Consider the following 15577-nt stretch of genomic DNA (forward strand, 5'->3'; position numbering starts at 1 on the left):
CTCTGTGTCTCACCTGTGTTCTTCATAGCAGTTGTCAGGCTGCTAAGGATAGAACTAATTTTGCCCAAGTCGATATTTGCCAGGTTTGGCAGGCCCAGTGGTGGTGTTATGGAGCTACTCTTTGCCTGTGTGCTGCTCTCTGCTTGAATTGAAGCCTTTTCTGGCTGTGGGCTCGCACTTGCTGCTGGTGTGTTTGGACTGGATTCTTCTTTCTTCTCATCTCTTTCCACTGCTAGACAGCAACAATTAAAAGAAAAAGGTTCAAGTTCTGTGAGCTGCAAATATCCTCCCATCCTGTTCTTTGTGGAATACTGCTAACCTGTGCTCAGATATATTAACATTGTCATATGATGGTGCAGTTAGACCCAATTTCATCCTTCCAATGGAAATGAGGAACAATCATGGTCTTTCCATCTCACTGCTGCATGCTGCTAACAGTAGAATTTCTCTGATTCCACCAGTCCTGCAGTGACTGCACACACTAGATGTACTGCAGCTGTAAGGAGGGGTCTAACATCTTTACTGAGTGAAAGTTTCGTTGATTGCCCAGCTTGGTAAAATGTTTGCAGATGTTTCAGCTCCAATTAAGAAGCTATTACCTGTGCACAGCTGATAGCTTTTCAATTGGAGCCGAAACACTTGCAAACATTTTACCAAGCTCAGCGATCAACCAAACTTCTAAACAGCCAACCCAAGCTACCGATATTCCGCAACATTTCTATCATTACTGAGTGTCAAGCAATGAGCTGGACTATTCATGAGAAAATGTTTTTCATCATGATTTGAAGGTGAGGTTTGATTTCAGGCACAGACACTGCAGAAACTTCAGGTGAAATTCTGACTGTCCCAGATTAACAGACCCAGCTGAGGTGAATGCTGGTTTGTTTTAGCATTTCTGTCACCTGACTGCTCCTAGTAAGTCAAGCTCTGTGGAACCTCTTCCAGAATTCTGAGAGAGTCAGGCAAGAAAAATCCTGTTAGGTTGAAACATGCTGTCAGATTGAGGGTGTTAGATAGTATTCAATCTGGGTAACTAAACTCAGATCGGAGAAACAAAAACTCTAAAAGAGTCTTATTAAAGGACGCACTTTGAATTGAAAATTAAAGTTTTCCATTCTTGAAACAGAAATCTATTTTAAATTATCTAATAAGACTAAAAATAATAAGGGCACAGACGAGCACATCATTAAAAGTGCCACCAAACACTTACGATGTAAACAAAATACTGATTTTTAGGACTACAGAAGTTAACATCTAGAAGTTGTGACTAGTCTGCTCAAAATGCTGTGTAAAGCGCATTTTTTTTAATACCCAGAACACAGTAACACTAGAGGAAATATAAAAAATATGCGGATTGATGTCGTCACAAGACACAAAAGGTTAAGGGCTAAAACTTTAACATTGTTCTTCCTCACAGATGCAGACTGATTCTAGTACTTACTACCCTTAGTTCTGTGACTACAGTGAGCAAAAAAGATTAAGATAGGGATTCTGCAAAAAGAGGTGCAATATGAATCGACTGTATGAGGTGGAGAGGGAGGCAATATGTTCAGTGATGGGAAACAATTACAATAGCCCATTAATAACAACAAATCCATGCAGGGAATACAAAGATATGAGGGTGAAACTTGACACCATAAAGCAGTGGTCAAACAAACAGGAGAAAAAAATGGAAAGTATACTGGAAGGCAGTGACAGGGGGAAGGAATGTTAGGTGGGCCGGAAGGCCTGCTTTGTGCCACTGATATTTGCTAAGCTTGATACCTATTATGTTCGATGCTTCTGCAGCTTCGTCATCCGAAAGCTCCATGTCCTCAACATCACAGTTATCACCTGAAGCCTCAGGCAGCGGTGACCTAGGGCTCTCTTCAACCAGCTCCACAACAGCCTCCTCTGTAGGGCGGACAGGGGACTCCGAGCCCGTTGGTGATGGAGCATCCATGCTCGGAGATGGAATGGGAGACTCATCTGGATCAGGAAGGGTTGTTTTCAGCTGGTCCAACTTCTTTTTCAAGTTGTTGACTCTATTGGCGAATGTTTTATAGGCCTGTAAGGAAGTAATCAATAGCAAAGAAGCATACAATGAAACACATAGACACTGTGATTTTCCTATTGGCCTGGTTCACTCCAGAAGAAATGAAAATTACACTGGAAGTGAGGAGGATACTTGTGACAGGAAGAAAAAACAAAAACCAGTTACTGAGGATAATGGTGCCTGTGGGACAATACCCTCGACTAAATAACCAACGGCCACTAGAAGGGAAAAGACAGCACAGGGAGGAACAAAAGTAACAAATCGAGACTAGTCAGAAAGTAGTCACATGCAAGTTCCCTCGATCTAAGTTTGGTTAGAAAGATCATCCATCCATAACAAAGTATGCATTATCTTCACATTGGCAACATCTCTCGGTTTATGTAATGTTGGAATATGAGGGAAACTGTAAAAGCACCAACAAAGCTCCTATGCAGTACTTAACTATCCAGCATAAGAAAAGTAGGGAGAAAGCTGGGAAATAAGTTTAATCAGTATTCTCTACACTATAACTGGCAGGAATGTCACGAATATGTTCATCAAGCATACAACACAATTACTGCTATCAATACAGTGTGATAATTACGTTAAGTGCTGACCTTGGCTTCGAGTTGGGAGATGGTTTCAATGGAGCTTTGCTGAACTGCCACCAAGGAGCGATATATAGCATGCCTTACAGTAACAGAATACTGGAGCTGAAGGGACTCTATGATTAAGATAGAGACACTTAAGACTGACAATGAAGCAGCAAGTGGATGAGAATTTATATCTGGTGGCCTTTCCATCCATTTGCTGCCTTTGTTCTCAAGGTGTTAGAGGTCATGAGGAATTTGAAGAGGCAGGCCTTTGGACCCCGTAAATCTAAGGGGGATCATGCCTACCTTCTGATCTCAGTGATGAAGCTAAGCCTCCTGGGTGGAATCTACAAATAGGCACAATCATGAAGAATAGGAATAGGAAGCAAGCTAAATGGTTTGAACAGTGCCCGCTATTTACTAGTTATGTAATAAGGTAACACTGGGACACACCGGAAATTCTTTGCTTTGGGAACCAAAAGGCTGAGGTTTAATCAGTACATGTGGCATTATGAAGGAAATGGAAGTTGATACAAAAATTTTGTTCAGAAACTCTGGAACAAGGCTAAACTAAGTTTTGCAAAAAAAAAGGATAACAAATGAAGTTTAAAAAAAAAACTGGACAGTAAATGACTTTGCTACAGGATACACATACAAGTTTGGCATGAGTTCTCATAAAGAATCTTACACAGATACGTACGTTTGCCACAATCTTCACCTCCTTGTACTGAGCCTCATAGAATATTTCTGCATTTTCTAGAGCTTCAATTAGTGGTGGGGTCTTCTTCACTTCCCTCTCAAGCTCTGCACAGAAATCTTCTAATTTAGAACTGGATTCTTCAAAATCTTTGGAAAATCGTTTTCCTCCAGCACGATCTGTAAAATGAGAATTAAACATCACATTGTACAAGTTACTTAGGATTGGTCAACATAAAATTAAGGCTGGCTTTTCGAAGGGCCAGAGAAATGCATCAAGGGAGATGGAGAGATAGATATTCATTCTAAAATCACTCAGAAACAAAGTTGAATGTTCTGAGATCAACAAAATGGACAAATAACTGTTTCCTGACTACAATATATTAATTCTGTTATTCAAAACTACAAAGAAATTCAAAATTTATACACGTTAAACAGCTTTATATAACCATTTAAATGTCCATTGGCCATATTTATCACGAATAATCCCCACACATTTTTGGCTGTGCGTAGTTTAAATTTTCCCATGCTTCCTCCATTATTACAACTATTTCACAATTAAGGCACTTTATTGGCAGAGAAGTCTGGAAGTAATGTTCTTTAAACTGTAGATTCTCTTTAACTGTCTCTGTTAACTTTGACAAACTTCAACAGATACACAATGGAAAGTATCTTAATTGGACGCATCTTAGCATGGTATAGAAACACCAATGTCCAGGAACAGAAAAGTGTACAGAAAGTGGTGGATACTGCCCAGTCCATCGCAGGTAAAACCTCCACACCACTGAGCACATTTACATGGAGCACTGCCTCAAAAAAGCAGCATCCCTATCAAGGATCCCCACAATTCAGGCCAGGTCCTCTTCTTGCTACTACCATCGAGCAGGAGGTACAGAAGCCTTGGGTCCCACAACACTAGGTTCAGGAACAGTTATTACTCTACACCATCAGGCTCCTGATCCAGTGTGGACAACTTCACTCACCGCAACTCTGAACTGATTCTAAGAACCTACAGACTCACTTTCAAGGACACTTTACAACTCTGGTCCTCAGTATTTTTCCTCATTTGCACAGTAGTTGTTCTGTCACACAAACACGAGGAAACCTGCAGGTGCTGGAAATTCAAACAAAACACACAAAATGCTGGTGGAACGCAGCAGGCCAGGCAGCATCTATAGGAAGACGCACTGTCGATGTTTCTGGCCAAGACCCTTCGTCAGTTGTTTTGTCAGTATTTATGTATAGATTTTCATAAATATTCCATGGTATTTATTTTATTCCTATAAATGCCTGCAAGTAAATGAATCTTCAGATAAGGTTAACTTTCTATTTCATGTACACTGACACATTGAAGAGCTTATTCGAACTTCTCAGATTAAAGACAGATGGAAGGCCCACATCATATCGTGATGATGATGTTCATTGAGACATAGAAAAATGTGCTATTTTGTGTCAACAACTAACACAGTCCAAGAATTGCGCCGGGCAGCCTGCAAGTGTTGCAATGCTTCTGGTGCTAAGATAACGTGCCCACAACTTATTAACTCCAACCCATACATCTTTGAAATGTGAGAAAAAACTGGAGCACCAGAGAAGAAACACACACGATCATGGATAGAACGTACAGACAGGGGTGGGACTGGTGATCACTAGCACTGTAAAGTCACTGTGCTAACCGCTACACTACTGTGCTGCTCAAGCTAGTACATGGTAACTTTGAACTTTAGCACTGCAATCACAGATTGGATGCTGACCCAAGTAGGAGAACCACATCTCAAGAAATAAGCAAATGATTCCTAACCTAAGCCTAGAGTTTCCTATACTGGGCTTTAGTTGTATCTCACATTTTCATTTTACTTACCCACAGATACACAAGCTCATGACCATGAACAGCAAGGCTCTGAGAAGCCACTGCAGAGAAACGAGCACTCTTCTGGATTGACCTACACAGATGTTGCTGTTTGATCTCCTGCGTTCCTCCAGCATCTGTTTTTTTTTTACTGCCTTCAAACTCCTCTGTAAACCTTTTAGCAAAGCCCCATCCGAGATCTACTTCATTTTAAAGTTTTGTCATTGCTTCTGAAATCCCTGATATTCAGAAACATTTAACAGCTAGAAAAACCAAATGAACAAAGTTTTTTTAAATATACATACCTATTCATTCCACACCCTCACAATCAGCATTCAAATGAAGCAGCTGAAGCCCAACCCAGCAGAGGACCTGAGACCAGTTATGCTGTTTGAAGCTCTACTGCTGGACCTCACGCAGAGATCAGCAGCATATACAGTAGGAACAGCACAACTGGGACCACCATAACAAAGTAGCAAAGCAGTGTGAAAATGGGCAAACTCGGGGCCAACGCAAAGGACCCACATAAAGCACAAGAGTTCAAACCCCTCTCCATAACAAACAATCTGCAGATATTCGAACAATTCACAGCTTTACCTTTCAATCTCTTCAGAGTCTCTGTGCTACAGACATCCACGCGGAGTGTCCCAAGTTGTTTCTCTTTGAACTCCCGCTCATCCTCAGCTTGTTTGTATGACCCCAGCTGATCGATCAGTGCTGAAGGCTGCAAAACAAAACAGCCCAGCTTTTATGAAACTGTGATTAAACTCCCAAAGTTCCATTTCACCCTTTGCAATTCACAAGCCAGGTGAGAATATCCACTCTCTAGATATGGAAGAGCAGTGAAATACATTCAAAGAATTGCAAAGCTAATTGCTTAAATTGGACAAAGAAGGATTCAAATTTACTTTGTCTCAATCTGCAAGATGTGGTTCAGTGGGGACTCCCTTGTATTTTGAATCACTTGTTCATAAGTTCAAGGCTCACAAGCAGGGAAATGGCTAGCAACGCTCTCAGTGAAGCACCAGAACAGTGTTGCACCAAAAATGGTGCATTTTCTCACAGCGCTTTGCTTACTCTCTCAGATGAATGCAAAAATTCAGAGAGATATTTTCCAAAGAATATGGAATTCTCACCAGTACCCAGCATCTCTAAAAATTGAAGATTACTTGATTGTTGCATCCTGGCTCTTTGTGAAATCAAGTTGCATGCAGATTGCAAATAAAATTCTTTATGAGAAAGACTAGATTCAACAGCTTTCCTGTTCATTGGAAGTGTAACAATGATTACACTTACTGAGTTCTAAATTGGATGCAAAGAGATTTAGAACTTCTCAGTAACCAGAGTTTTCAATTATGGCCTCACCACATGACAGTGAACATGAAAAGCAGCAGTAGTATGCCACTAGGCCCCTCCAACCTGCTTGCCTTCTCTCTATATGACCTCCACTGTTCCCTGATCTATCAAATCTTCAGCCACCTCCATTTTAACTAGTTCTAATGATACTGCTTCTACCACCACCCTCTAAAAGACACGTCACCTTGCTCAAGGCTCAATCACAAATGAAAATATCCCAACAGTACCCTTGTCAAGCCTTAGAATCTTAAATGTCACTCCAGAAAATAAACTAGTGGACATCCTTTGTACTGCCTTCAATGTTACTGTAAATTTACCAGGGACTAAATGTGCATACAGTATTCTAGGAGATGCTCCACCAAAACTTTTGTAAAACTCCATCTTTTAATGCCAGTTGCTTGATAGCTGTTGTGTGACTCATGCACTAGAAGACCTAGATCCTTGTGAACTTCACTCATTTGCAGTCTCTCTCCCCTTAGATAATAAACTGCCTTTTGATTTCTCTTACTGCAGTGCATGACTGCACACTCAACTCTCCAGTCTTCTGCGCACTCGCTCAATTTATTTATATACCACAGTATACCCTTCCACTTATTTCTATATCATGGGCAAATTTGGAAATGTCACCTAATGGCTCTTTCTCCAGAGCATTAATGTAACTATTGAACAAATGCCAGCCAGGCACCAAGACTTCAGTCTTGCATGTCCGTGAACGAAACATATAGCAGTATGCCGACCATGTAGTTCAAGACTCTCCCTAGACTGAGAATCAAATTCTACTAGGAACACATTGTCAGATTCAATAACTTAGTGCAAAAAGAGAGCAAAAACAGCCAGGTAGTGTTCAAGAGTTGGTTCATTGTTCAGAAATCTGACTCACAGCCCAAATAGAAACTGTGCATTTCTGATCTCTTTCTATTACCCTCATCAGCCGATGAGATCTTTGTCTTAAACTCGTCAATGAGCAGCATTGGCTCACAAAGGATGGTTTACTCCAGCATCATCAATAGTGATATCCATGGGGGAAGTTAAAATGTTAAATTTATCAAATATTTGCAGTTTGGTTTCTTTTTATGGAAAAAAAATCTGACTTTTGTAATCATATCAAGATGAGGAATATTAACATCATTAATTAGCTGCATCATTTAAAAAAATGCAGCTTGTTGTTGTGTGTAGGGGATTCAGATGAGAAAATAATTGGATGCAGTGATGATACCTCCCATAATCCAAAGACAGAAGTGACAATATAAGAACAGGCTTTGCAGTATAGTCTCCAATGACAAATGAACCCGAGAAATCCAAACTTCAGGAACTGGAGAGACTGGATGCACAAAAATAGATGCAAACCAAAGAGACTACAGAAGCAGGGATCTGTTGGAAGAACTGAGCTGTGTTCAGAAGGGAATTGTTGATGTTTGGGGTCAAGACCCTCATGGAATAAAATACAGACTCACCCTGAATTCAGCTAGTATCTTGGATTTCACAACTACTCTTGTCTTACTGCTCACTGCGGGGGAAAATAGAAAGATGAAATCAGTTATGCACATGATAGTCCCATTGAAACAGAGGCATACAAACATTGCTGTTAGTAAGATATCACTAGTTTGCATCAATGAGCAGACAAAATATATTGATGCAAGAAAAAGTTTTTGAACCCTTTGCAAATACCTGCTTTCTGCATTAATTACTCATGAAATGTGGTCTGATTCTCATCAAAGTTACAATAATAGATAAACACAATCTGTCTAAACTAATTACACACAAACAATTGAACATGCCTTTATTGAACACATTGTTTAATCATTCACAGTCCAGGCTGGAAAAAGTTTATGAACCCTTGTATTTAATAACTGGTAGAACCTCCTTTAGCAGCAATAACCTCCACTAAAATATTTCTTGTAGCTAATGATCAGACTTGCACAACAATGAGGAGGAACTGTAGACCATTCTTCCAAACGAAACTGTTTCTGGGATTCTATTTGAATTTATTTATTTAAATCTTACATCCATCCCACATGAGGGAGTAAAAATCTTTTGTGTTATGACTCCGTCACAATGTACAGACATGTGAATTTATAAGTCTAATGGCTTGTAGAAAGAAGCTGTCCCGTAGCCTGTTCGTCACGGCTTTAATGCTGTGGTACTGTTTGCCAGATGAAATCAGCTGAACAATTTATGGTCGAGGTGACTGGTGTCCCCAATGATCTTCCAGGCCTTCTTTACACACCTGCTGCTGTAAATGTTCTCAGTGGAGGGAAGTTCACATCCACAGATGCGCTGAGCTGTCCATACCACTCTCTGCAGTGCCCAGCGATCAAGGTTGGTGCAGTTCCAATACCAGGCAGTGTTACAGCCAGTCAGGATGTTCTCAATGGTGCCTCTTTAGAAGGCCTTGAGGATTTGGGGGCTCATGTCGAACCTCTTCAGTTGCCTGAGGTTGAAGAGACACTGTTGTGCTTTTTTATCACACAACCAGTGTGTACAGTCCAGGTGAGATCTTCAGTGATGTGTACACCAAGGAACTTGAAACTACACGCCCTCTCAAATGCAGTCCCATTGAATTTGATCGGGGCGAGCCTGTCTCAGTTCCTCCTGTAATCCACAATCAACTCTTTTGATTTTTGGACATTGAGGGACAGATTATTATCTTGGCACCACTGTGTCAGGGTGTTCACCTCTTCTTTGCAGGCTGTCTCATCACCGCTAGAAATAAGGCCAATCAATGTCCTGTCATCTGCAAATTTGATAGCAGATTGGAAGTGCGTGTGGCAGCACAGTTGTGGATATTAGGGAGTAGAGGAGGGGACTCAGGACAAGCCTGAGGGCAACTGTGTTCAGGGTCAGAGGTGAGGGAACCTATCCTTATCACCTGTCAGTGATCTCAGGAGTCCAGGGTCCAGCTGCACAACCTGGAGTGCAAGCCGAGGCCTCTGAGCTTCCTGTCAAGTCTGGAGGGAATTGTGGTGTTGAATGCTGAACTGTAGTCCAGGAACAGCATTCTAACATATGCATTCCTCTCCTCCAGTTGAGTTAGGACAATGTGTAGTATTGTGGCTGTGGCATCATTAGTAGACCAGTTCCATCGGTAGGTGAATTGAAGGGGGTCCAGTGCAGGCAGTAGCATGCCGCAGACGTATTTAATATCAATATTACTGGAATACCTTCATGAACAGCCCTCTTCAGATAATGCCACAGTATCTCAACTGGGTTAAGCTCTGGACTCTGATCTGGCCATTCCAAAACACAAATTTTCTTCTTTTTAAATCATTCTGTTGTTGATCTACTCTTGTGATTTGGTTTACGGTCTTGCTGCATCATCCAACTTTTCAACCTTTAGGTGACAGACTACTACTCTGACATTCTTCTGGAAAATGACTTGAAACAACTTTGATTTCATTGTTTTCTCAAAAATTGTAAACTGTCCGAGTTCTAAGGCAGCAAAGCAGGTCCAAACCATGATGCTACTTCCACTATGCTTCACAGTTGGAAAGTAGTTTTGGTGTTGATGTGCACTGCCCTTTTTCCTCCAAACATAGCGGTCGGTGTGCATTTCTGCCAAAAAGTGCAACTTTTTATCTCATCTGTCCACAGAACACTGTCCCAGAAGTGTTGTGGAACATCCAGGTGGTCTTTGACAAATTTGAGACGTGCAGCAATGGTTTTTTTTGTTTCCTCCAAGGTGTTTTCCATGAAAACCATTCTCATTCAGTGTTTTTTTTAAAATATCGTGACCACATGAACAGAAACTTTAGCAAATTCCAGAGATTTCTGCAGGTCTTTTGCTGTTACCTGTGGGTTCTTTTTCACCTCCTTCAGCATTGCACATTGTGGTCTTGCTGTAATCTTTGTAGGATGCTCACTCCTAGGGAGAGTAGCAACAGTACTGAATTTCCTCCATTTGCAGACAATTTCTCTTTTCTTTGTACTGATGAACACCCAGGTCTTCAGAATTGCTTTAAGGTCCTCTGAAAGTTGTTTGGATCAAGGCATGGTGCATGAATTTAGTCAGCTTGGATACTAACTTACAAAGCACTCAGGATATCTTCAAGGAACAGTGTCTCAGAAAGGCAGTGTCCATTATTAAGGACTCCCAGCACCCAGGGCGTGGTCTTTCCTCGCTGTTACCATCAGGTAGGAGGCACACACTCAGAAATTCAGGAACAGCTTCTGCCATCCGATTCCTAAATAGATACTGATCCCGTGAACACTACCTCACATTTTTATATTATATATTATTTCTGTTTTTGCACAATTTTTAATCTATTCATTATACGTATATTGTAATCTATTTATTTTCTTCTTCTATATTATGTATAGCATTGAACTGCTGCTAAGTTAACAAATCTCACAAGAGATGCTGGTAATAACAAACCTGATTCTGATGTAATCAGATTTTTCTTAAGAGCAGGCTCTGCCAGTAACCTAAGTTTGTGTCTTTTGATAGGCAGGGCACCTCTACAACCCACACCTCCAATCTCATCTCATTGATTGGAGCACGCGACTCCAATTAGCTTTTGTAGAAGGCATTACCCCAGAGGTTCACAAACTTAACTGAACCTAGACTGTGATTGCTTAAATGGTGTACTCAGTATTGACAAGTAGGACAATTGTTTGTGTGTTATTAGTTTAGGTAGATTGTGTTGATCTACTAATGTGACTTAGATGAAAATCAGACCACACTTTACAAGTAATTGATGCAACAAACCAGGTAACTGCAAAGGGTGCATAAACTTTTCCTTGCAACTTTTAAGTGTTTATCAGAGAGGTACCTTCAGTGAAAATCACTAACAATCAAAAAACTGAGCAGCACACGTTGAGAAAGAATTGAGCCGTTTAGTTTCAGGACCCAGATGTGATTTTCTTTTACTACAACAGCACGGTTCCTGTGGTTTGAATGCTATGAACCTTAACTGTACAGTATGTGCTTATGACATACTGGTGCATCTTTGCTTTGAAACTTTTGAAGCCATGTCTCTTCAGAAGCTCTCAGAAATGAGTCTTCTGGGCATTTGGTGTTCTGTAATTGGCCCCAGTGGATTACAATAGAAGATGCAAACTAATCCAGACCCGTGCTTTGAACAAACATGCAGCAATTTCTGGAGAGAAATGATTCTGACAGCATAGTCAGGATTACCCACTTTTATCCCATCACACCAATCCCTTGTCCCTATCTTCAAACACTTTTTTTTTGTGCGCCATACTCTGCCAGAGCTTCGGCGACCATTTTTTTTTCAAGTGGTTGTCTTGGAGGAAAGATTCTGTGAGTGGTCCCCCCCACGTCCTTCTCACGGCGCAGTTGTTTTTTCACAAGGCTGAGTTGCAAGCTTGACACTCAACCCAGTGTGCCCGGGAGTGGCCCAACTGGGTTCGAACTCGGGAATCTTTGCTCCAGAGTCCGGCGCTGATGTCACTCCCATTAATACACAGAGATGGTCAGTTGGAATAGGATGTATAAACTGTTAGTGATTGGGAGTAAGTGTATGCTAAATGCAAACAACAGAAAGGAGAGAGATGAAGCAGATTTTTCTAGATTATTTCACCTAAACCTGCCAGAGAAGAAAATTCAGCAACTGAAATGTTTTCTTTAGGTTAATATTTTCATTGGGGTTTTAGGGCAATAGGAACCAACAGAGGTTGCTCAATAAAGACAACTATTACATTAGAAAGACAAATGTGGCCCTGTTGAGAGTTGAGTAATCAACTGAACATCCATTGCTTAAGGTTTAATTTATTAAATATCATAGACACTTCAATATCAGACAAAACTATTTTATAATGTACGAACAAGATCCGCAACAATCTAACAATGTTTGAAATTGAACTTCGTCAGCCTCATGAATAAACCGGAACAGCAAAAGTAGATTGTGTCACCAAATATTCAATTTCATTTTAAATAATCAAAATTTGAAGACTTCTTTCCTTCTGCCAAAAATTTCATCCATACCCATTTTCACTTTAAGTCAGCTGTCCGTCATCCCATTAAAAATAATGACAAATAGTGGAATTTGTGCCTGCTTACTCTGACATCTTTCTGCAAGATTGATCCAGACTGCACAACAATATTTTTGTTTGCACTTGCACTGAACGGAACTGGTAAGTATTTAAAACATTTTGTTCTGAAACATCTGGCCCCCTTCATGGTCTTCACTGGTGATAACTAACAGAAACAGACATCAACTCTTATCAACCACCTCCAAGCACTTTAAATGCAAATCACTCCCTTGACAACAAATTATGTATTTTTTCTGCTTGGTAGTTCTTGATTTTTGCCCGGTACATTCACTGATTGATAAACTGCCCCCACCCTCCAGACTATGATTCAAGAATGTGCATTATTGGCCCTTTTTATTCATTTTTACATTGTCCAATTCTTCCTGCTGTCCTAAGCACTAAAATTATGTTTTTATGTGCAGAAAATGTCACAGAATGGTTTAAGGCACAAACATGGTGCTCATCCAGGAGAAACTACACACCCAGAAGTCTGATCCTGACAATGAGAACAACAGTTATGTTACAAAGTTGAAGAGGAGGAAGCAGAAAGTTAATTTTGATGGTGAAGCTGCACACAGGAGTTAGTCTGCTTCACAGGTCAACAAGCTTGATTAAGGTCAGATGGTTAGACGAGAAGAATGGTCAGCTGGTAGGTTACTGCAATCAGTGGACCAATTCACTCGCCAGAATCAACACATCCAGCTTAACACACAATTGGCTGAACTTTACCAGCAGCTGCTGTTTCAATCCAAGCTTAAAACCAATAATTATGAGGTGATTAAAGTTTGTAGTTGATTGTATGATGGACAGACCAGAAGATTTTGTGATTTACAGATTCATTATCAGAAATCTGCTATACAGATTGAATTTTCATCAAAGTTAACACTATTGGAATAGGTAGTAGTAAGCATCACAATATAAATATTCAGCAAGCTCCAATTATTTTTTTAACCACAGGTTTTCGGTTGGATCACAATTCTATTATTCACTGTGCTTCCTTGACCTTTCAACAAGAATAGTCGGCCCTCCTTATCCGCGAGTTCCACAATGCGCTAATCAACCAACCGTGAATAGAGAAAACCCGGAAGTGCTCTTCCAGCACTTGTTGTTCGAGCATGTACAGACTTTTTTTCTTGTCACTATTCCCTAAACAATGCAGTATAACAACTATTTTACATAGAATTTACATTGTATTAGGTATCATAAGTAATCTAGAGATGATTTAAAGTATACGGGAGAATGTGCGTAGGTTACCGTGGATCTGGATTTTTTTAAAAATCAGAAGTTCTCTTACTATGTAAGTCGGAACAGGTACATCCGGTATTATTTAGCGACAGTTAGTCAAATGTTGGTCTTAGTATATAGTATATATTTTACCTTTCTATGCATATAAAACACTTAAGAACATATGTTTCAGTGCCGGCCTGGGGAAGTTCCCAAGTTCGATCCAGTGACAGACCATTTCCAAGCACTCTCTCCATCCACGCCTGGTTGATGTGGAGGATCAAAAACCCAAAACCCCAAAACCCAATAATTAAACCACTGCGTTGCTTAGTAATAATTGTAGCTTTCATTGAGGCAGGGCCTTTCTCACTTTATTCTTTAAAATTGTTCCGATTATTGACCGACTGTAGCCTAACGCTTTTCCAATGACCGATGGTGTTTCACCTCTTTCTGATCGCTTTATTATTTCCACTTTATTTTCAATCGTGATCGTGATTATTTTTGTGAACAGAAACACTGTGGATTCAGAGCTCTGCCGCTGGGTCCCAATGTCCACCGCATTAAGACAGGTTGTGCCCAAGGAAGTCACCATATTCTGTTGATCTGAGTGCCCTATTAACCACACATTAAAAGCATTCTCAGTTTTACCAAGGAAAGACTTTGGCAGTAATAGATTTGCACTGATGCAATTTTGTGTTACTTCAAATAACATACCTCGGCATTTATTTATTAGTAAGACAAAGAAATCTATGATGAATCAAGGTATAGGTAATTCTGCTATAACATTTCCACAGTGCATTGGTTATAGCGCATTCAAGAAAACCTGCTTACATCTGTGCTTTTTTGTTGTGCTGTAACCCAAGTTTCTATAGAGCAAACAACACACACAAAATGCCGGATGAACTCAGCAAGCCAGGTAGCATCTATGGAAAAGAGTAAATAGTCGACGTTTCAGACCAAGACCCTTCATCAGCACTGGGGGAAAAAGATGAGAAGTCAAAGTAAGGTGAGGGGAAAGGAGGAAGTAGTACAAGATGGCAGGTGATAGGTGAAACTGGGAGAGATGAAATAAAGAGCTGCAAGGTTGATTGGTGAAGTGAGATTTGTTTGGTACACCATTATCATGTTACAATGGAACCACCATTACAATTGCTGAAACCGATGAGCAGACAGAGGCAGCACCATTCTGTACCCACAGTGCCATTGCTGTTTTTATTTGGCATAGTAAATTTGGTTAAGGGAGCTTAATGAAAAGCAAACTGCTTTTCTTCGCACAAATCACAACTTGTTCAGCAACAACTGCAAATCAAAAAGTAGCAAAGCAAGAATGAGCATGTTTTCTCCAGACATTAATAGGCCCAAGCTGTTCGATTCTTGTGGTGTCATTAACAGCAGCACACTGACTAACTGGCATCTATTGCTTCTTACTTATACAGACACTGAAAGCAGGAAGTGCCAGGATTACTCAGTAAATTGGACAGCATCTGTGAAGTTAACTAATGTATCATGATTTCCTTTCTTAGCACTTTCTGTTTTAATCCCAGGCACATTAGTTTTATCTGATAAAGAAAAACAAAATTGTCCTATCACCAGAAACAATGCGTTGATTTTATTTCAGCTCCACTACCTCTCCCAAAGTGTGTACTCAACACACCTTGCCTCATTATCAAAATCTTATCTCATTATCGTTCACACAACATTAGTAGAGTGGTCCGCATTTACTATTTCTTGCCTACCTGACCTTGGAATGAGTGACTTGCTGGGACAATTAACAAACTTCACATTGGAGACATCTACAGGCCAAACCATAGGAGAAAGTCATGTTTCTTGTCCTAAAAAGCACTGGTGAACTCG

General features: G+C 40.3%; 1 protein-coding gene across 3 annotated transcripts in view; it reads right to left on the reverse strand.

The window, feature by feature from the left end:
* LOC140735872 (regulation of nuclear pre-mRNA domain-containing protein 2-like) overlaps positions 1-15577 on the reverse strand; it is an 85061-nt gene that overhangs the window by 10837 nt on the left and 58647 nt on the right. For 2 of the 3 annotated variants that reach the window (XM_073061433.1, XM_073061435.1), the window contains exons 4-8: positions 7963-8015; positions 5750-5876; positions 3308-3483; positions 1765-2047; positions 14-232 (exon numbers count right to left, since the gene is read on the reverse strand). In XM_073061433.1, the coding sequence (XP_072917534.1) occupies positions 14-232; positions 1765-2047; positions 3308-3483; positions 5750-5876; positions 7963-8015 (858 nt within the window). The remainder of the gene's footprint in view (positions 1-13; positions 233-1764; positions 2048-3307; positions 3484-5749; positions 5877-7962; positions 8016-15577) is intronic. The other variant, XM_073061434.1, reaches the window with a different exon arrangement.

This window comes from Hemitrygon akajei, chromosome 11 (assembly GCF_048418815.1).
Source record: "Hemitrygon akajei chromosome 11, sHemAka1.3, whole genome shotgun sequence".
In the NCBI taxonomy this organism is placed as follows: domain Eukaryota; kingdom Metazoa; phylum Chordata; class Chondrichthyes; order Myliobatiformes; family Dasyatidae; genus Hemitrygon; species Hemitrygon akajei.